At 45.0% G+C, this 22,118-nt stretch overlaps 1 protein-coding gene across 1 annotated transcript; it reads left to right on the plus strand.

Annotated features, from left to right (window-relative positions):
- Window positions 1-939: 939 nt before the first annotated feature.
- Window positions 940-21,008, plus strand: LOC143513248 (occludin). The gene is made up of 8 exons (XM_077004413.1): window positions 940-1,360; window positions 4,062-4,829; window positions 4,975-5,136; window positions 9,446-9,597; window positions 14,206-14,424; window positions 19,614-19,785; window positions 20,062-20,103; window positions 20,265-21,008. The coding sequence occupies exons 2-8, from the start codon at window positions 4,086-4,088 to the stop codon at window positions 20,364-20,366; spliced, it is 1,593 nt and encodes a 530-aa protein (XP_076860528.1). The 5' UTR covers window positions 940-1,360; window positions 4,062-4,085; the 3' UTR covers window positions 20,367-21,008.
- The last annotated feature ends 1,110 nt before the right edge of the window (window positions 21,009-22,118 follow it).

Below are 22,118 nucleotides of genomic sequence, written 5' to 3' on the forward strand. Positions count from 1 at the left end.
GCACGCGTTAGTAAGTCGTGGCCACGCGTTAGTAAGGCGTTCGCACGCGTTAGTAAATCGTGGCCACGCGTTAGTAAGGCGTTCGCATTAGTAAGTCGTGGCCACGCGTTAGTAAGGCGTTCGCACGCGTTAGTAAGTCGTGGCCACGCGTTATTATTTTTTTACATGATGTCACCTTACGGGCTCCGTAAATTCTACCCAAATGTTTATCACACGTGTAGTACGCGTACACGTGTATATGCAACATGACAAAGTACTTTTTTGTCATTCTGGATAACGGCGTCTTAAAAGCCGTAAGTGTAAATGTAAAGCCCAGCATCTTTATTCAATGCTCACAAAATACCGCCAGATGGCGATGTCCGTCTGTACTTGGGCACTCTGCGTGTTCATAACAGCAGGAACGAAAACGGGGGCGTAGTCCAGTTAAAAAATATTTATAGGGCACAAGAGGCTTATTTATAGGCTTATAATTTTTGTAAATTATGTTAAAATGTTCCCATTTTTGTAAATCAGGTAACCAACACTTAATACCTTGGTTTACATATATACAGGAACTTGCAAAAAACGGCCTCAGACCTACTTTAGACTAGTTATAGTCTAAATTGCAAAAAACAGAAGAACAACCAACTAATCAACCAAGCAACAAAAGAGAATCGCACCGTGTAGTACAGAGCAGCACCTTGCGGTCAGCCCAGAGCAGCAGGAGTAATTAATAATAATGAATAGCCCGCGACTAATAGTATTGCCACGGTGGAGGTGTAATCACTTATCACAGCACTCACAGTGTCAGTACAATGTGAAAAACATGTTTTAATCCTAAGGGATCTGCACTGCTATTATGCACAGAAAGGAGGCAACAATATCTCCGCTGATAGACGTTGTGCGCCCCCTGGCGGTGGTGCCAGTGCGCGGGGCCACAGCGCCGGTACCGTCCTGCCCTCTGCGCCGCCTACCGAGCGACCTGTCGTGTCGGACCACGTCCAGGCGGACAAGTGCGCTGAGTTTTTACACTGCACAAGTGTTGTAGCTGGTGGAATCTGTTTTTTCCCGCTATGCTTTTTTACGAGAAAAGACCGAACTGAACATTAATTTAATCAGCATTCATACGCGCTCACCTTTGTGCGAACATCGGGAATCTCGACTATTACAGTTATTGTCTTGTGGACTTCTAGGCTGGTTCGGGGTACGGGAGGACCGTGGTGGACGGGAACACGACAGTGGAAGTAAGGACAGGGAAATACTTCCTAATCTTATAAACGAACTCTGTCCTCCACACCTGTTGAAACACGGGCAAATTCTGCGTGCTGTGGAGACGGTGCCAAAGACCCAACTGGGACCACCAGCCCTCAGAGTCATTCAGGTAGGCCGAGGAAAACACCGATGAGGTTCCTGGAGTTAATGTGACCACCAGCTCAGTAGCCTACGTGAGCATTTACAATACGATTAGACTGCAGGCAATAATGTTTCTATCTATGTTTCTATAGATTATCTGTATGTCTGTCTGTCAGTATTTGTGTTTTCTAAAGCAGGCATTTCACCCGTAAACAAGTTTCTTTTCAAGGGTTAGAACAAAACATTGCACTTTGTGTGATGTTTAATTAATGACCTTCTGACGTATGAGTTCATTTATCTCGTGAAAATAATCGTCCATCTAGAGGTGTGAACGTGACTGAGGCACTGGCCCATTTTATTCTGTTGTTCTTTAACTAGTGACTGCACAACCGGACGAATAACTAAACAAAGGTTCAAATAATTGCAATACAGTACCAATTGTTGTTTACCTCTAAACATGTAAAATATGGAGTATGTATGTTTGTATATATGTTTCACACACACACACACACACACACACACACACACACACATTATTTTAGCTCCCTTTTCTTCAGCCCTCTAATAGTCATGGCAACACTGCTAAAGCAAAGTGAACCCTTGACTTTTTGCTACAACAAAGGCCAGACTGGGGTTGTCGAGGAGGGGTGGGTGGGTTTGAATCTTCTAGTCCGTCCCATAATATAAAAGTACTGCCTGCATTCCTCCATGGCCAGGCTGGGTACAGTGGTTTGGGTACATAAGTTCTAATAGGCATGAGAGGATTCAGTAAGATTATATATGCGGTTTGAAGGACTATACCAAACAAGGAGAAGTCTCTCCTTAATCTAATGGAACAAAGACATCTAAAAACCACAAACAACACAGCAAGCTCTTTGTTTGGTTTTGTTGTATTATTGAGAATTATTGAACATTGATATTACTGAACAACAATGTTGATCCAGATTTATTGCAGTACTATTTCAAAGAAATCTTTGTTGAGCCTCAAGAAGTTTTTTCGTCTAACACATATGATCTTAAACAAAACCAACAGCTGTTAGGCACAGCCGTGTCAGAATTCTAAAGTAAGAAGTCAGACAATGACAGAGATTGAAGTCCTGCCCCCACAGCCTGGGTCTGTAACAGCGGCTTTGTGTTGGGTGGGTGGGGTTGCTGGTACGGGCATCTCCACACTGCTGCCACGCTGTTCTTCTGTACACTACACCGCGCTGCGCTCAATGCCTGCTGAAAACAACTGGGAGGAAGACACCTGAACTTCTGCACTGTGTGGAGCTCAGAACTCCAGCCAGTGATGTTTAGATGTGGAGATGCTGATGGGTGAGATTGCGCTGGTGTGAACATGGGTGGAGTTGTAGGTGGTGTTGATGCATCCACTGTATGGAGCTGGAGGACTGGGGGTGTGATGCAGTCACACAATACTGTAGAATGAAGGAAGAAAGTTGAACTTTGCCTTCAGATTAGCAGTGATGAATGAACACACACTCACACACACACACACACATTCACACATAAACACACACTCACACACACGTGTATGTGTGTGTGCTGGTGTTAACACTGTTAACGTCTTACAAAATGCATTTCACAGTGGTGGTAAGTAAGTATTTAAAAAGCACATTTTAACCAAACAGAGTTCATTAAAAGAACACAGCATCTAACAAATAAAAATAAATAAAACAATGCTCAGTTAACTGAGCCTAAAGCTTCTTGATAAAAAAGGGTTTTGAGACTAGACATTAAAGCATCAATAGAGGGTGCAGACCTCATGTCCAGAGGGTTCCAGAATGGTGCCAGAATAGGGGTAATGTGGTATAGGGGTAATATGGAATATGTGGTAATAGGGGTAATGTGGTATAGGGGTAATGGGGTATGGGGTAATGTGGTAATGGGGGAATGTGGTATAGGGGTAATGGGGTAATGTGGTAATGGTATTTTCATGCCAGTAAGATGGGCTGCTGCATTCGGGCCATTGAGGACTTACTGACGCCCAGACACAAGCTGCTGAAGTATTCTAAGCGAGATATAATCACAGCGTGGACCTTCTCCACGTCCTGAGACGATAGGAACGCCTAAATCATGATAGCTGATCTCAACTGATTAAAGGAGAAAGGAACAACAGAGTTCATTTGTTTGTTGAACCTGAGGTCAGGATCAAATATAACCCCAAGAGTTTTTACTTGGGGCTTCATTCTCACTTCTCCAGTACTTTCAGGCGAAAATTATTATTATTAAATGTGTTGTGATTGATGCTGGCTTTATTGGTCATGCACTAAAGCAGGTATCACCAAATGGCGGAACCCGAACGCCGTCCTGTCCGGACCCAATCACATTCCTGATTAACTGGACCCAAATGCCAAAAAAATTTTAACGGGAGACTATATTTTAAACCGGAGAATTTATTTTCAGACGAGTGTTACGTTCACCACCCATTTGAGTGTTACGTTCGCCACCCCCCCCCCCCCCCCCCTCCACTCAACAACTTTCCTATCTGCCAAAAATGGACCGCGAAAAGATTTAATTGATTACCCCTGCACTAAAGGGTCATGATCTAAGTGGTCAGCACAGGTTGTTTGAGGAGGTTGTGACCTCATAAAACAGCACAAGTTATGTTTTTGAAGTGTGCTCATGCACTGATGTGGAATGAAACAAAGTAAAAGTGCAGAATATGTGATGTCAGTGCTGAGTTCAAACAGAAGAAGCGGTAATATCGGGTGTGGTTACCTCCGCAGGTGTCCCTACTCCACCCGTGAGCTATGCTTGAGAAGCAGCCATATGACAGTCCCCCTATGTACAGCCCTCCGTCCAACGGCTTTGGACCCCCGGGGAGCTTCCAGACCCCACGCAGCGATTTCGATGGCTACCCTCCCCCCCCAGGCTCCTACTTCATGGCAGAGGAGGTGCCCCAGTATTTCTACAAGTGGTCCTCACCCCCCGGGATAGTGAAGATCATGGAGGGAGCAGTCGTGGTCCTGTGCCTTGGGATCTTCGCCTGCGTGGCATCCACGTTGGTGTGGGACATGCAGTATGGTTACGGGTTCGGATCCGGAGGCTACGGTGGGTACGGTGGATACGGTGGGTACGGTGGATACAGCGGGTACGGTGGGTACAACTCCCTTGGCTCCAGCTATGGGAGCTACTACAATTACCCCACCCCCTATTCCGCCAAAACAGCCATGATCGCCATGGCTGCCATCAACTTCATCACTGCTCTGGCATTCTTCGTGGCCAGCTTCTCCAAAACAAGGACGGTGCGGGGTAGGAAGTTCTTCCTGGCCGTGCTGGTATGTGACGCCATCCTGGCCATCCTGCAGGCCATCATCAACATCGTGTACATTGTTGGCGTGAATCCCATGGCCCAGACATCCTCCAGCATGCTGTACAACCCCATGCTGATGATGTGTCAGAACCTCTACGGGAGCAGTGTGACAGGGATGGGGGCAGGGTTTCCCCTCTATAACCAGTACCTCTACCACTACTGCTACGTAGACCCCCAGGAGGTAATGTCTCGCCACCAGGATTTAACATTTCCTTCAAAGGTTCCCAAGTGTAATCATAGCAATCTCAATCTCTTTCTGTCTCTCTCCCTCACTCTCTCTCCCCCTCTCTCCCTCTCCCTCCCTCTCTTCCTCTGTTCTCTCTCAGGCCGTGGCGATGGTGTGTGGATTCGTGGTGGTGATTGCATTGGCTGTGGCTGCATTTTTCTCCTTTAAGACGAGGAGTAAGATCTGGCGCTATGGGAAACCCAACGTGTACTGGGACGAGCCTTTGACACAGGGCCCCGAGGGCAGAGACGTGGAGGACTGGGTGGGGCCCACCACACCCTCACACACCTCCATCTGTGCAGGGACACTACTGGTACAGGGTTAATAATGCAGAGGGTTAATGGTGCAGAGTCAGTACTGGTGTAGAATCAGTACTGGTACAGGGACAGTATTGGTGTACAGTCAGCACTAGTTCATGGTCAGTATGGTCAGTACTGGTATAGGCTGGTATAGTACTGGTGTAGAGTCAGAACTGGTGTAGAGTCTGTACTGGTTCAGGGTCAGTACTGGTTCAGGGTCAGTACTGGTGTTGAGTCAGCACTGGATTAGGGTCAGTATGGTCAGTACTGGTAAAGTGCCAGTACTGGTACAGGGTCGGTACTGAGGTGGCTTCCACTAACTGACACTCAGAGGAGGAGAGAGAACCACAGTCAAAGAGCTTCACCTAAATCAACATTTGACAGCCACCTCCTCGGTCGTGAGATTGGCATTCAAACAGCTCCTCAGTCGTGAGATTGGGTTTCTAGGTTATTGTTCCAAAAGCATTTAGCTTGGTGTAATAGTGTAGCACTGTGGTATAAAAATAATTCTAGAATACCATTGCAGGTCATTGCAGGTCATATAGTCTGACGTTCTTATTCTAGTCCACGAGTGCTGATAGATGACGTCTTTCTCACTGTTCTTAATGTCCGTGATATGAGTAAAGAGAACAGTGCACTGGGAGGTTTAGACTGCTGCTTTGTAACACCCCCTCATGCCTGTGACCCACCAGTGCGTCACCTGCTCCACGGGATACGTGCAGCAGGGTGAGGTGTGCACTCCCAGCTGACCCACAAACACTCTCACCCATCGTTTTACACAGGGCTGAATGCTCTGCAGTCCTGCTGCTGTCTGTAGCCCCACACTGCTCACAGACACGGAGGAGGAGCTGGTCTGTGCTGCTTTAGGATCCAGACAGGCACGTTGTATAATACCTACCCTGGTGGGAGGGTGTGGGAGTCACACCCAGAGCTCTGGTTTCCACAGAGACAGCTGAGTCACGTGACCATGAGACACTAGTGATACTGTGTGTTTTGTCTACGGTTGGTGCAGTTTCACCGAGACTGATCATTAACCTGAGAGAAAGAGTGGGGGAAGGGAGAGAGATAGGGTGAGAGAGGGAGAGAGAGAGAGAGAGAGAAAGGGAGAAAGAGAGAGAGGGAGTAAGAAGGAGCGGGAGGGGGAGAGAGAGAGGGAGAAAGAGAGAAAGAGGGAGAGAGAAAGAGAAGGAGAGGGAGAGGAAGTGGGTGTCACATGTTCTCAGGTCTTTCCAGCTCACATGATAAGCATGTCGCTCTGAATTTACACTGCACTGTGGTAACACATTAACACAGCAAAGCAAACTAATCATAGTATTCAAAGTCAGTCACTGAGTATACATCCAGAGAAAACAGAGTATGCATTCAGAGTATACATCCAGAGTATACATTCAGAGTATATATTCAGAATATACATTTAGATAATACATTCAGAGTATACAGAGTATACATTCAGAGAATACGGAGTATACATTCAGAAAATACATTGAGTATACAGAGTATACGTTTCAGAGAAATGTATGTGTGTGTGTGTGTGTGTGTGTGTGTGTGAGTGTGTATAGATGGGTGTGTGTGTGTGTGTGTGTGTGTGTGTGTGGATGGGTGTGTGTGTGCATGCTCACGTTGTGCTATACTTTACCAGGATCAGCTGGATTAATCCAGCCAAACCAATGTACAGAGAGAGAGAGAGAGCAATTAATTCCTTCCTAGCCATGACAAGCCTTTATGTGTGTGACATATGAAGTGATGTGGTCAGTGTGCGGTGGTGAGTCTGTCAGTGTCAAACACTTCCATCAACAACACAGTGGAGCTGCAAGACGTTCAAACAACACTCACCACGTTAAATACCCCCACCATGTAAAATACCCCCACCCTGTTAAATACCCCCAACATGTTAAATACTCCCAACCTGTTAAATACCCCCACCATGTTAAATACTCCCAACCTGTTAAATACCCCCATCATGTTAAATCCTCCCAACCTGTTAAATACCCCCATCATGTTAAATACTCCCAACCTGTTAAATACCCACACCATTTTAAATACCCACACCATGTAAAATATTCCCACCCTGTTAAATACTCACACACCTGATTTCATTTCGATTTATTGTAGTTTACTGTAGCTAACTACAAAAACCAGAAACACATACTGATTATCCTTAAGTTATTTGTGATTGACAACACATACACACACACTCAGACATACATAGTCAGTCTCTCTCTCTCTCTCTCTCTCTCTCTCTCTCTCTCTCTCTCTCTCTCTCTCTCTCTCTCTCTCTCTCTCTCTCTCTCTCTCTCTCTCTCTCTCACACACACACACACATACATACATACATACACACACAGTCTCTATTGTCTCTTGTTCTCTGCCTAATACACCTGTTCCTTTCTTGTTACCCCCGGTTCCTCCCCCCGCAGTATATTTGTGCAGCTTCTGTACCCCAAGCCGTGAGTCTCATAGCAGGAATTCCTGGACAAGTTTTAGTCTTCAAACACAAATTCTCCCTGTCCCTCCCCACTGCAGGATAACACTACTCCACCCTGCTACCCCCTCCTGCTACCCCCTTACACACACACACACACACACACACACAACTCAAACACACATGAAACATCCTCACACACTTACATACACCTGCATGGACATGCTGTATATATGCTAAGCCCATGAACTGCGTAGTAAACAGGAGAGCGTCCAGGCCAGACTTCCCTTTGTCACTGATCTCTGATCTCTAGAGGAAGTCCCCTCTCCTCCTTAGGATGTAGTTAAGATCACACTAAATAAACACACAGACACACTTATTTCACATTTTTCACATTTTCATTTTGTGCTTTAAGCAACCTTATATTATTTATTTTTCTTATCTCCCACTAATCTGTTCCTGATTTCATGTTTGCTGTTCTGAAACTCTGCCCTGATATGGTTCTCAAAACCCAACGTCCGTGTGTAAGTGTACGAAGTGTACGAAGTGTGGGGAGTGAGGAATGTGAGGAGTGTTAGGAGTGTGAATGAGAGGAGTGTTAGGAGTGAGGAGTGTGCAGTGTTAGTATGTGAGTGTGTACTGTTATTAGTGTGTACTGTTAGGAGTGTGGAGTGTTAGGAGTGATGAGTGTAGTGTTAGGAGTGAGAGGTGTGTACAGAGTGAGAGGAATAAGGAGTGAGATGTCTGCAGCGTTCTCAGACACACGAGCAGTTGGGGTGAGGCCAGACGAACTTTGACCTTCTCCCCACTAACCTCAGTCAAATGTTCATCTACCACAGCCACCATTTCACAAGCTGTGTGCAGGAGCTTCAACGGCACTTTACAGACCGAACCTTTAAGATGAAGCAAAGTGAAAGGTTCATTCACATGTGTGGAGTGTTTCAGAGTGCTTGGTCACGTGTGGAGTGTTTCAGAGCGCTGGGTCACATGTGGGGAGTGTTTCATAGCCCTGGGTCACATGTGGGGAGTGTTTCAGAGTGCTGGGTCACGTGTGGAGTGTTTCAGAGCGCTGGGTCACGTTGGGAGTGTTTCAGAGCACTGTGTCACATGTGGGGAGTGTTTCAGAGCGCTGGGTCGGGGCCTGCATGTCCCGGGGGTTTGGGGGGTGTTACCCCAGCACCTCCTCAGGAAGACCCGCCATTCCACACAGAACTTAAGCTTTTGTTCTTCCCCACAGAGAACTCTTCCTGCCAACCAAGGAAAAGGAAAAAATACCATCTGAAGGAGGAAGATCAAAGACGTTCAGCTTTCTGTGTGTGAAAAATGACCTCACTCAAATAAGAAAGCGCTTGTTGAAGGCACTCTACATCTGAGGCCTAATTACATTAAAACTGATGCTGATCTCTGAATAAGTAACATTTAATAAAATGGCAAAAGTGAGAAACATTTCATTTTTTAATTTTTTGCATATGAAGGTACAGTAAACACAAACAGAAGCGAGAGAGAGAGAGAGAGAGAGAGAGAAGGAGAAAGAGAAATAGGAGAGAGAGAGAGAATGTTATTTGTTATTTAATATTATTTTCCTCAAAGACATAAACATGTCCTGCATATATATGTTAAACTGACAAAAAACAATCACAGGTATAAAAACATATTGTGATGTGACCTTTAATAAATGTCAAACTGAACTTAAAGACTTTTAGAGAGAGTGATATTAGGTGCAGTTGTGCTGTCAGTGTAAGACTGCAGCTCTCTGGGGTTCATTTCTACGTAGAGTTCGTAACAGTGTCCTCCCATGAAGGACAAGTCTGTCCCCTCTGAAACCTCATGGGCGTCTTTTTCTTCTTCAGGTTAACAAGGTGGAGGACGGTCAGAGTGTCCGTGAGGCGTCTGTCATGTTTTCGGAGAAAGCGTCCCCACCGCTCAACGCGGCCTACAGTGTGACCTCCATTCCCCTGAAGAGTCCTGAGGAGAACAGCAGCGCCCCCTACACCCCCCCTGCGTGAGTGACTCCTGCTCAGCCCTCGTGAAGCTCAGTCCTGCTTCAGCTGAGCCAGACATGGCTGCAGACATGCAGACAGGAACTCTGAGGAGGGCAGACAGAATTGTTTCACTGTGACCTTGGCAAGACGAAAGGACCTTGTTTGTGTGTGCGTGGGGCTGTTTGTTTCATATACACCAAACGTCAGCTCCTGGGTGTGTGCCCACAGCACACACTGTGCCACCAGCACACAGCCAGTGCCAATCTCCAACCACTCTGCATTCTGCACTCTTTCATCAGAGAGACTGGCTCTCCGCCAGCCACACTGACGCTCTGCTGGCCCTAACACTGCTGGTCCAGATCCAAGTGCCTTGCAGTCACTCGTAAAGTTGATTAGTTATTTAGTGGCATTTCATTTCAAATAGACATCAGTTACTGCATAATAACTGTACAAATTAACATATATTAAAGTAAATAACCAAAGCACTTGTCGTCTTGAGCATAATCGCTGTCTAGGACAGTCCCTCTATTCTGTGTGGAGACTCTCACAGAAAATATCATCCAACACTGTCTCAAAGCAAGAACTGAAATGTGCAAACCTAGAAGAGGATTTACATTGTTCTTATGTGGTCGCTTCTGTTGCCGAGCCAGGGAAGAACGTTATACAGCTCTTACTAGTGGACATGATGGTAGATGTGGACGTGACTGTAGATGTAGACATGATGGTAGATGTGGACGTGATGATAGACGTGGACGTGTTGGTAAATGTGGACATCACAGTAGATGTGAACGTGAGGGTAGATGTGGAAGTGTTGGTAGATGTGGACGTGAGGGTAGATGTGGACGTGATGATAGATGTGGACGTGTTGGTAGATGTGGACGTGATGATAGATGTGGACGTGATGATAGATGTGGACGTGATGATAGATGTGGACGTGAGGGTAGATGTGGACGTGAGGGTAGATGTGGAAGTGTTGGTAGATGTGGACGTGATGATAGATGTGGACGTGATGATAGATGTGGACGTGATGATAGACGTGGACGTGAGGGTAGATGTGGACATCACAGTAGATGTGGACGTGATGATAGATGTGGACGTGATGATAGATGTGGACGTGATGATAGACGTGGACGTGAGGGTAGATGTGGACGTGATGATAGATGTGGACGTGATGATAGACGTGGACGTGAGGGTAGATGTGGACATCACAGTAGATGTGGACGTGATGATAGATGTGGACGTGATGATAGACGTGGACGTGAGGGTAGATGTGGACGTGATGATAGATGTGGACGTGATGATAGATGTGGACGTGTTGGTAAATGTGGACATCACAGTAGATGTGGATGTGATGATAGATGTGGACGTGATGATAGATGTGGACGTGATGATAGATGTGGACGTGAGGGTAGATGTGGACGTGATGATAGATGTGGATGTGAGGGTAGATGTGGAAGTGTTGGTAGGGCTGTCGCAATAACCGCAATATTGTAATACCGCGATATTCACCTGCCAACCGCAGGGAATTCCAAGCAACCGTCACACCGCGATGTTCGTGTTTTCTTTTTTTCCACAAGGTTCTTCTTGTTTTACACGTAAGCCACTTCGCTGCGTGTGCGGTGGATGTTAATTACTATTTAAAAACTTTCGTATCCATTGCTTCTGAGTGGCCTTTTTATGGAAACAATTGCGGCTACTCTGGTCGCAAAACCAAATGTGACTTTGCCAGTTTGGGAGCATTTCAGCTTTCAACCGAATGAAAAGAGAGAGCCGGACAATTTAGACGAGGCAATATGCAAAATCTGTGCGCGAAAGGTTGTTGTGAAACGGGGAAACTAAGAGAGCTCGCGCACATGCCGAGCTCGAGCTACCTGCACGAGCCCTAACGCAGATCCCATCGCCTGGTGGCGCGACAACCAGGTTAGATTTCCTCTGCTTTCTAAAGTGTCCCGCAAGTACATGTGTATTTGTGCAACGCCCACACCACCAGAGAGAGTTTTTAGTGCTGCCGGAAACATTGTTACCCCACTTAGATCCTCTCTGAAACCACATAAGGTGAACATGTTGGTTTCCTAGCACGTAACAAGGACATGATAATGCCGGACTAAACCTAGACTTTATTACTAAAGGAAGGGTTTCGTTTTCCTTCTTTTTTTTAAACGAATTCTGATCTCATGTGCTCAAGTTTTTTTGCCTTCTTTGCACAGCGCAGATCAATCGTAGGCTATAAGCTGGACTTTGTTTCCATGAAAGAGTAAAGGAGCGTTCTTATTGCGCGTCATTAGCCTTACGTGCTCTGCATTTAACAATAAGGACTGTTTAATTTGTCCTACAACTGTGTCGGCTTTGTTATAAAAATATAATATTCTTAATAACAACTGCAATAAAAACGTGTTTATAATAGCACTTAAATCAGGATATGTTTGTGAAAACAACAAAAATGGCGATAATACCGCATATCGCGGTTCGGAGCACCGTTAATTTACCGCAGTGGAAATTCTTACACCGCGACAGCCCTAAGGTAGATGTGGACATGATGATAGATGTGGACGTGATGATAGATGTGGACGTGTTGGTAGATGTGGACGTGTTGGTAGATGTGGACGTGAGGGTAGATGTGGACGTGAGGGTAGATGTGGAAGTGTTGGTAGATGTGGACGTGAGGGTAGATGTGGACGTGATGATAGATGTGGACGTGATGATAGATGTGGATGTGATGGTAGATGTGGACCATACCTGTCAAGTTTTGTATTTAAAAATACGGGACATTTCCCGTATATGACGTCATCGCCTAATTTGCATAATCAGTTATTTGCATATAGCCGCAATCGAGGCTGTAGGAGAAACGAAAACATCTTTGGAGTGGCAAAAGTGAAGAAAAAACACCCCAAATATGTTTTGAACTACAAATGAATAAAAAAATAAAAAATTTCTAGTGGTATTTCTAGCTACAAATGGGGACATCTCCTGGGCATATTTCTGTGCCTTTAGCCCGCGTTTGTGCTTGGCAGATTGTTCGTGCTGACGGACATCGTTCCTTCCCCCATGAGAGACACTAAAATCACAGCTACATATCTTACAGAATGAGTAGCTGTGCCCCTTCATGCTCCTCTTTAGGAAAATAAATTCCCTGTCGCATTCGTCAAGGTACTTACACGTACGCTTAGCTTTTTAGGCAGGACTGCCTTCTCTCATTAAATCCTGATTTGTTGTTCCACGTTTGCTCCCACTGTCGACACTAAACCCGCGAGTTTTAATTAATATATTTTTTAAAGCATTCATGTGCCGCGCCAAACAGAATTCTGTCACTAGCCTCGCGAGAACTGCTACCTGCAGTAGTCTGGGTGGCAGTTCTCGCGAGGCTAGTGACAGAATTCAGTTTGGAGCGGCACATGAATGCTTTAAAAAAATTATAATTGAAAACTGAAAATACGGGACAAATACGGGAAAATAAAAATACGGGACGTCGCCGGGACAGAGCGGTAAAATACGGGACTGTCCCGGCCAAAACGGGACACTTGACAGGTATGTGTGGACATCACAGTAGATGTGGACGTGAGGGTAGATGTGGACGTGAGGGTAGATGTGGACGTGAGGGTAGATGTGGACGTGATGATAGATGTGGACGTGATGATAGATGTGGACGTGATGATAGACGTGGACGTGATGATAGACGTGGACGTGTTGGTAAATGTGGACATCACAGTAGATGTGGACGTGATGATAGATGTGGACGTGATGATAGATGTGGACGTGATGATAGATGTGGACATCACTGTAGATGTGGATGTGATGATAGATGTGGACGTGATGATAGATGTGGACGTGAGGGTAGATGTGGACGTGATGATAGATGTGGACGTGTTGGTAAATGTGGACGTGATGATAGATGTGGACGTGATGATAGATGTGGACGTGATGATAGATGTGGATGTGATGATAGATGTGGACGTGTTGGTAGATGTGGACGTGATGGTAGATGTGGACGTGATGATAGATGTGGACGTGAGGGTAGACGTGGACGTGATGATAGACGTGGACGTGATGATAGACGTGGACGTGAGGGTAGACGTGGACGTGATGATAGACGTGGACGTGATGATAGACGTGGACGTGATGGTAGACGTGGACGTGATGATAGATGTGGACGTGATGGTAGACGTGGACGTGATGGTAGACGTGGACGTGATGATAGACGTGGACGTGATGGTAGACGTGGACGTGATGATAGACGTGGACGTGATGATAGACGTGGACGTGATGATAGACGTGGACGTGATGATAGATGTGGACGTGATGATAGATGTGGACGTGATGATAGATGTGGACGTGATGATAGATGTGGACGTGATGGTAGATGTGGACGTGATGATAGATGTGGACGTGATGATAGACGTGGACGTGTTGGCAGATGTGGACGTGAATGTGATCTATGTGGTCAGTGTATTCTGGAGTCCAAGCAGACCTGTATACACTGGGTCCTGCTTTCCTCGCCCGTCCTGCTCACCAGCCTGTCCTGTATCCTGCCATGTCCTGTGTCCTGTCCTGTGTCCTGCCCTGTCCTGCTGTATCCTGCCATGTCTCTCTGAGCACTGCGTTGTCTTTGACTAAAGTGTCTCCTCTTGCAGCTATTCGGACCGCACGCTGAGTCGTTCGTACGAGGCGCTGAGCCCGGCGTGCGGGGTGAGTTCCAGCCCGTCGGACCACGTAGACGCGCTGCGCAGGCCTTCAGCGCACCGGGGCCGCCGGCGCCGGAGGAACCCCGATCTGGACGAGTCCCAGTATGAGACGGAGTACACCACAGGTGGAGAGACGTCTAAAGACCTGGACCAGTACCACTGGATGAGGTCAGACTCAAACACACACCTACGCATGCACACACTCACACAAACACATGCACACACGCCAGGCCATAAGTCCCTGCATTTATTTTGTTTGGCCTCAATAGTCCAACATTGGATCTGAAATGAAACTGTAACTGAGATGTTAATATCAACGTTAATATGAGGATCATCCATTTGAGGGCAAAGGTCAAGGGCACCAGCCAGGTTATCCAGGTTAGGGGTCAGAGGTCAGGGGTAATTGGACAGCTGGCACCACTGTTCTTCAGCTTGTACAGGTAGTTCAGATGTGATGAGAAGATTAGAAGTAGAAAGTAGTTGATGATATTGTTGACACATGATGCTGTAAGTCTGTGAATGTGAGAACCATGTGTTTTGCCCTGTTACTAAGCTGAAACGTACACACACACATACATATGATAATAATAATAATGACAATAATGTCATATTTGTATAGCGTCATCTCAAGGACACTTTAAAGCTTTACACACACACAAAAAAACAAAGAGAATGGAGAAATATTAGGAAAATAAATGTTTTACTTGTGTTTTAAAGGTAGTTAGAGAAGATGTTAAGGGACTGAGGTTTAGGGACTGAGGTAGAGTTCCAGAGTTTTGGTGCCATGATGCTAAAGGACCAGCTGATCACAACCTGAACTATGGTGTAGACAGTAATCCAGAACAAGAGGACCTCAGTGTACAGGAGGTGGTCTGATAGGTCTGATAGATCTGATAGATCTGATATGATGGAGTGAGTTAAATGTGAGTTTAAAGTAAATGCGGAGGGATATGGGTAACCAGAGTAACTGATGAAGATTCTGGGTGATGTGGGCCTGTTTTCGAGAGTGTACAAGGATTTTAGCAGCTTAGTTTTGTACATTTTGAAGTGTGCGGGTGGTTGTAGGTGGAGTGCTGATACAGAGAGTTACAGTCGTCTAAACGGGATGTGATGAAGGCATAAAGCAGAATTTATGCATCATGCTTCCTGTGCCTAGCAATGGAATGGAAGAAAGCAGAAAGTGAGGGGGTCAAACAGTAAACTCACGTTTATAATCTTTGTAGAAAGTTTAACACTGGCACAAAGTCTAAAATCAGAGAGAGAAATTGATGGATCATGATAGATTTGGTCCCTGCCAGTAGGACCTCATATTTATTAGGATTTATTTTAGGAAGTTTGTGTTCATCCGTTGAGTTATTGAATACACCAGTACACCAGTGCAGGGGTTGGAAGGGTAGAGGTATTATGGGTGCTAATGTCTGTGTGTCATCCACATAACAGTGATGACACACAGAAGTGTAGGCCATGTTGGCAAATGATCTGACCAAGGGGCAACATATAAATAATGAAGAGAAGTGGACCAAGGACAGATTCCTGGGGCACACCTCGAGTAACTGAATCACTGCTTGATTTATATTTACCAAGGACAGCAAAACATGTGAAAAAAACATGTGTGTTATGTTTGAATGAGAAATGGTTTTGTGTAACCACTTAAATCCCTTCAGAGGACTCCTTTATGTTCAGTGTTAATACACAACTACACTCATGCACAGTCACACACACAATGAGTGAACACAGCTCATAACACAGTAAGTGCGTATAAACTGGGGCCTGCTCTCTGTAAGTCATTCTCCTAGGGATCCACTGCCACATACCTTCATAATGGGCTGGATTTAGTGTGTGTATTGTTACACTCAGTGGAGATATTTTTTTATTAAAGTGTGTGTGCGCATGTGGACATTTATGTGTTTGCAAGTATGTGTCGATGTGTTTGTGTGTGTACATGTGTATGTCTTTGAGTGCATGAGTGTGCATGCATAAATGCATGCGTGTTTGGGTCTGTGTACATGTGAGCATGTGTATGTGTGTATCTTTGTGGGCATGTGCACATATATTTGCATACACATGTGCATGTGTGTGTTTCTGGGTCTGTGTCTACATGCACATGTGTATGCACAAATATGTTTGTGTGTCTTGACCTATTTTTCATTGAGCTGTTTTTCTGGTCTTGCAGTAGTCTCAGGATGAGGAAGGTAAACAATAAGCAATCACAGCAGGAAATGTCAGACTGGTCGTTTCCTGTGGGATTCCCAGGCTTCTCATTGGCTCCTGCCGTCCTGCTTCACTGCATGTTATGTCCCGTAGTGTAGGCTGACACCCAGAGAGATGGAGGACACACAGGACACATGCAGGACTCACACAGTACACACGCAGGACTCATGCAGGACACACAGTACACACACAGGACTCATGCAGGGCTCATGCAGGAAAGTGGTGCTGAGCTGTTCTGGAGTGAGTCAGAAGAAAATGTTTTGAAAGCATAATCAAGTAAACCCTTGTAAGAGTTATAGCAAAGGAGTTAAAATCAGAATTGGTTTATTTCACCAAGTAGATTTTCACATATCTGACTTGTTGACTTGTATGTATATATTTATACACACACACACACACACACACACACACACACTCACCGGTCACTTTATTAGGTACACCTTGCTAGTACCAGGTTGGACCACCTCTTTGCCTTCAGAACTGCTTTAATTCTTTATTGATTAGATTCAACAAGGTTCTGGAAACATTCCTCAGAGAGTCTGGTCCATATTGACATGATAGCATCACACAGTTGCTACAGATTTCTTGGCTGCACATCCATGATGTGAATCTCCCGTTCCACCACATCCCAAAGGTGCTCTATTGGATTGAGATCTGGTGATTGTGGAGGCCATTCGAGTACAGTGAACTCATTGTCATGTTCAAGAAACCAGTCTGAGATGCTTTGCACTTTATAACATGCCTCAGTTTCCTGTTCTTAGCTGACAGGAGTAGCACCTGGTGTGGTCTTCTGCTGCTGTAGCCCATTCGCCTCAAGGTTTGACGTGTTGTGCGTTCAGAGATGCTCTTCTGTGGGCCTCGGTTGTAATGACTGGTTATTTGAGTTACTGTTGCCGTTCTATCAGCTCAAACCAGTCTGGCCATTCTCTCCTGACCTCTGGCATCAACGAGGCATTTGCGCCCCCATTTTGCTCGGTTTGAACTGAAGCAGATCATCTTGGCCATGTCTACATGCCTAAATGCATTGAGTTGCTGCCATGTTATTGGCTGATTCAACATTTGCGTTAATGAGCAGATGGGCTGGTGTGTGTATACATATATACACACAAACACACAGAAGTGTGACCAAAAACATGTGCCATGTGCTAGATTAGAGATCAGAGCAGTGTGACATCACCATCAGAGATATGCAGTGTGACATCACCATCAGAGATATGCAGTGTGACATCATCATCAGAGATGTGCGTTGTGACATCACCATCAGAGATGTGCTGTGTGACATAATCATCAGAGATGTGCAGTGTGACATCAACATTAGAGACGTGCGTTGTGACATCACCATCAGACATGTGCGTTGTGACATCATCATCATCAGAGATGTGCGTTGTGACATCATCATCAGAGATGTGCTGTGTGACATAATCATCAGAGATGTATGTTGTGACATCACTATCAGAGATGTGCTGTGGGACATCACTATCAGAGATGTGCTGTGGGACATCACTATCAGAGATGTGCTGTGTGACATCACTATCAGAGATGTGCTGTGTGACATCACTATCAGAGATGTGCAGTGTGACATCATCATCAGAGATGTGCAGTGTGATATCACTATCAGAGATGTGCAGTGTGACATCATCATCAGAAATGTGCTGTGTGACATCATCATCAGAAATGTGCTGTGTGACATTACTATCAGAGATGTGCTGTGGGACATCACTATCAGAGATGTGCTGTGGGACATCACTATCAGAGATGTGCTGTGTGACATCACTATCAGAGATGTGCTGTGTGACATCACTATCAGAGATGTGCTGTGTGACATCACTATCAGAGATGTGCTGTGTGACATCATCATCAGATGTGCAGTGTGACATCATCATCAGAGATGTGCAGTGTGACATTACTATCAGAGCTGTGCAGTGTGACATCATCATCAGAGATGTGCAATGTGACATCATCATCAGAGATGTGCAGTGTGACATTACTATCAGAAATGTGCTGTGTGACATTACTATCAGAGATGTGCTGTGGGACATCACTATCAGAGATGTGCTGTGTGACATCACTATCAGAGATGTGCTGTGTGACATAATCATCAGAGATGTATGTTGTGACATCACTATCAGAGATGTCCAGTGTGACATCATCATCAGAGATTGCAGTGTGACATCACCATCAGAGATGTCCAGTGTGACATCATCATCAGAGATGTGCAGTGTGACATCATCATCAGAGATGTGCAGTGTGACATTACTATCAGAAATGTGCTGTGTGACATTACTATCAGAGATGTGCTGTGGGACATCACTATCAGAGATGTGCTGTGTGACATCACTATCAGAGATGTGCTGTGTGACATCACTATCAGAGATGTGCAGTGTGGCATCATCATCAGAGATGTGCAGTGTGACATCATCATCAGAGATGTGCAGTGTGACATCACTATCAGAGCAGTTTTGGCAAGTTGAACTCAGCAGCTTCAGGACATCCATCCTTCTCTGTGTCTTCATGGTGATGGAGCTCATGTTCTGCTCCCACTCAAGATCTTTGGTGATGGTGGTACACAGAAAACAGAAAGACTCCACTCTGACAACTCAACTCAACACTCTGTTCAGTTTATCACTCTGTTTGGTTTATTGTGTAATCTGACTCATTCCTACACCCAGTCATGTTGTGTCAAAAAGAACGTGATGAACTGTCTTTGTAACACTGGTAAAAACAAATGCCCACTAATTGGTCCCAGAACATCTTTAAATATTTTAGTAGTCACTCTCTGAAGGTTGACATGTGAAACATCACTGTTTTTATAAGTTACAAAGATTCTACCAGTACAGGGTATAATGTGCAGTTAGGGCATGTGACAGTTTTGTGATTCTGGTCAAGGAATACAAATGAGGGTTAATTATTTCATGTTAGAAAGTTTTTGTAACAGTCACATTTTGTAACATTAATTGTTTTCAGATTTGTTCAGTCTTTGATGTCACATTATCAGATGACTAGACTGAGAAACCAAGGGATTTAATTACATTAAAATGAATCATTTAACACTTTCTGCCAAATGTGCAACAACTGCAAAACAGCTATTAATGAAGCATGTACTCACAAAACAGTCATCTCAAAAATGTGTCATTATTTTCTGTCAGCATGTACCCCGAAATCACCTCCGATGCCCAGAGACAAGAATATAAGATGGAGTTTGACTCTGACCTAAGGAGATACAAACAGCTATGTGCAGAGATGGATGACATCAATGACGAGCTGAACAAACTGAACCGGGAATTGGACATGCTGGATGAGGGCACGACCAAATACCAGGCTAGTATCAGCGTCGTGCTAAACACTCAAATAACAGGCTAGTATCAGCGCCGTGCTAAACACTCAAATACCAGGCTAGTATGAGCGCTGTGCTAAACACTCAAATACCAGGCAAGTGTCAGCGCCGCGCTAAACACTGAAGGACTGAACCTTTCACATGGTTCACCCTTACAATAGCCCATTGATACAGAACATGGAGAACAGGGACATGGATTTTGTATTCTCACATGAAAATGAAATCAGAATGATTGTATTTTTCCTGTTCCGTGTTTGTAGGCTGTGGCAGAGGAGTTTAACCGCCTGAAAGATCTGAAACGGGTAAGTGCTGTAACCCAGACAGGCCGTATTGAGAAACACCCCACGGAGGGGGTGGGGTCGGGGGCGGGGTGGGAGGGTGGAGCTTCATATGCAGACAGGCCAGGACTTCTGCTCCAGTGCTGGAGATGTGTTGCTAACAGGGACGTATGGCTCTCTTTCAGATGCCAGACTATCAGGAGAAGAAGGTACAGTGTAGGCACCTGCGTCACAAGCTCTTCCACATCAAGCAAATGGTGAAGACTTATGATCACGCCCACTCGTAGCCCCGCCCCCGGCCACCTCAGCACTCATAGTTGCGTCCCCACGCTGCCCCTGGCACCCTCAGTACTCCCACTTGTGAAATGAGTGACTGTACGTCTCGCCAGAACTGACCCGGACACTGAGACCGCCTGGATCCGAACCTGATCTATCTACACCCTCCCCACCCTCTAACCATTAACTTGCACCTTGGATACAGTTGCCATGGGGTAATGGGCTAGGGTCTCCAAACTCAAGCTCATTCTGCCTGTGTGCCTCTGACCAGGAAGTTAAATCATATGTGCCAGGAAATGTTTTTGCCAACGTGCACTGTCTCTCTCTCTCTCTTACTCCCCCCCCCCCCCCCCGTTTCTGTTCTGTACGTGTGGTAAAGGTCAGTGTGTTTCCCTACTCTCGTTATGAAGGTGTCATAGTTCTGCACAGTACAGGTGTGGTTGCCCATGTCCTTGGCTAACTCACTGGCTCTGATAAGAAGGGTCTGATATGTTCTACTGTTCTACTGATATGAAAGAACTGTACTTTGAGCAGCATGATAAAGAGAGAAGAAGTGGGGTGTGTCTGTGAGTGAGTGAGTGAGTGAGTGAGTGTGTGTGTGTGTGTGTGTGTGTGTGTGTGTGTGTGTGTGTGTGTGTGTGTGTGTGGGTGGGTGGGTGGGTGGGTGGGTGGGTGGGTTTCATGCAGTATATGCATGCTGACCACAAACCAGTGTGCCTTAGGTGTTCTTGATTAGGAGAATTCTGATTCTGAAAATGTGTCCTAAAGAAAAGTAAAAAAAATAAAACTCTCATGAGTAGAAATTAATTTTGTTCTTTATGGATGGAGAGTTCAAGCAGAACAGTTCCTGGAAATGGTGTCATAATCTCTAATGAATATTCCCTCACCATCTATTGCATATTTCTGACCACTTTTTTTCAAATATGCAAGCTGGAATAAAATAAAAACATTAAGCCATCTCTGCTGATTGTTAACAATGTTCCACATAATCTGGAATTGTAACACATATCTTAAGGCAGGCTATTTAAAATGGCTTTTCAAACAAATGCACAATTGGTGCACTATGCAAAAATGTTAAATTAATGTACTTCTAAACTGTTTATGATCAATATTTGTGAAATCTGTGTCTCTGAGTTTCATCCTGCTGTATTTGATTGACATTGACCACAGTATAAAAAGATCTGATCACTGCCCTGTGTTTATACACTAATCCAAGCCCTTTACAAGATCTGTTGCTTAATGTTAGATATTAGTATTAACTGATACATGTTCTTTGTCTATATATATTTTTTTTATAAACAAAATAACATCCTCTTGTGTCCCTCATCAACAGCATGGGTGAGTTTGAATCAGTGGTTTGTTTGGGGGGATTTTTTGTGTGATTTATTCTTTTTGTATCTTTTTTTAATAAATTTGTATTTTAAGTTTCAACCTTTTGGTCTTATTTCCTTGTTTATTTAGACAAACAAAATCGATAAATGAATACATACAAAATATATACAGATTGTACCATGTACCTTTCCAAAGGAGGCCTAATTTACCAGACTGAAGATAGACCACTACTTTAAAGGTGACACAGTATGCAAATTTCACTTTTTCAGTGCTTGTACACACAGATGTGGGTGTCTGGGGCACCTACAAACGTACAAACTGTGACATAAAGACTGAACACTGGTTCCACCTGAGTCATGTCCTCACTGCCTGGAGCAAAACACAGTTATTAAAGTCAGGACATAACACACTTGAAGCTGTGAAACACCTCT

Source organism: Brachyhypopomus gauderio, chromosome 4 (genome assembly GCF_052324685.1).
Source record: "Brachyhypopomus gauderio isolate BG-103 chromosome 4, BGAUD_0.2, whole genome shotgun sequence".
Taxonomy (NCBI): Eukaryota; Metazoa; Chordata; class Actinopteri; order Gymnotiformes; family Hypopomidae; genus Brachyhypopomus; species Brachyhypopomus gauderio.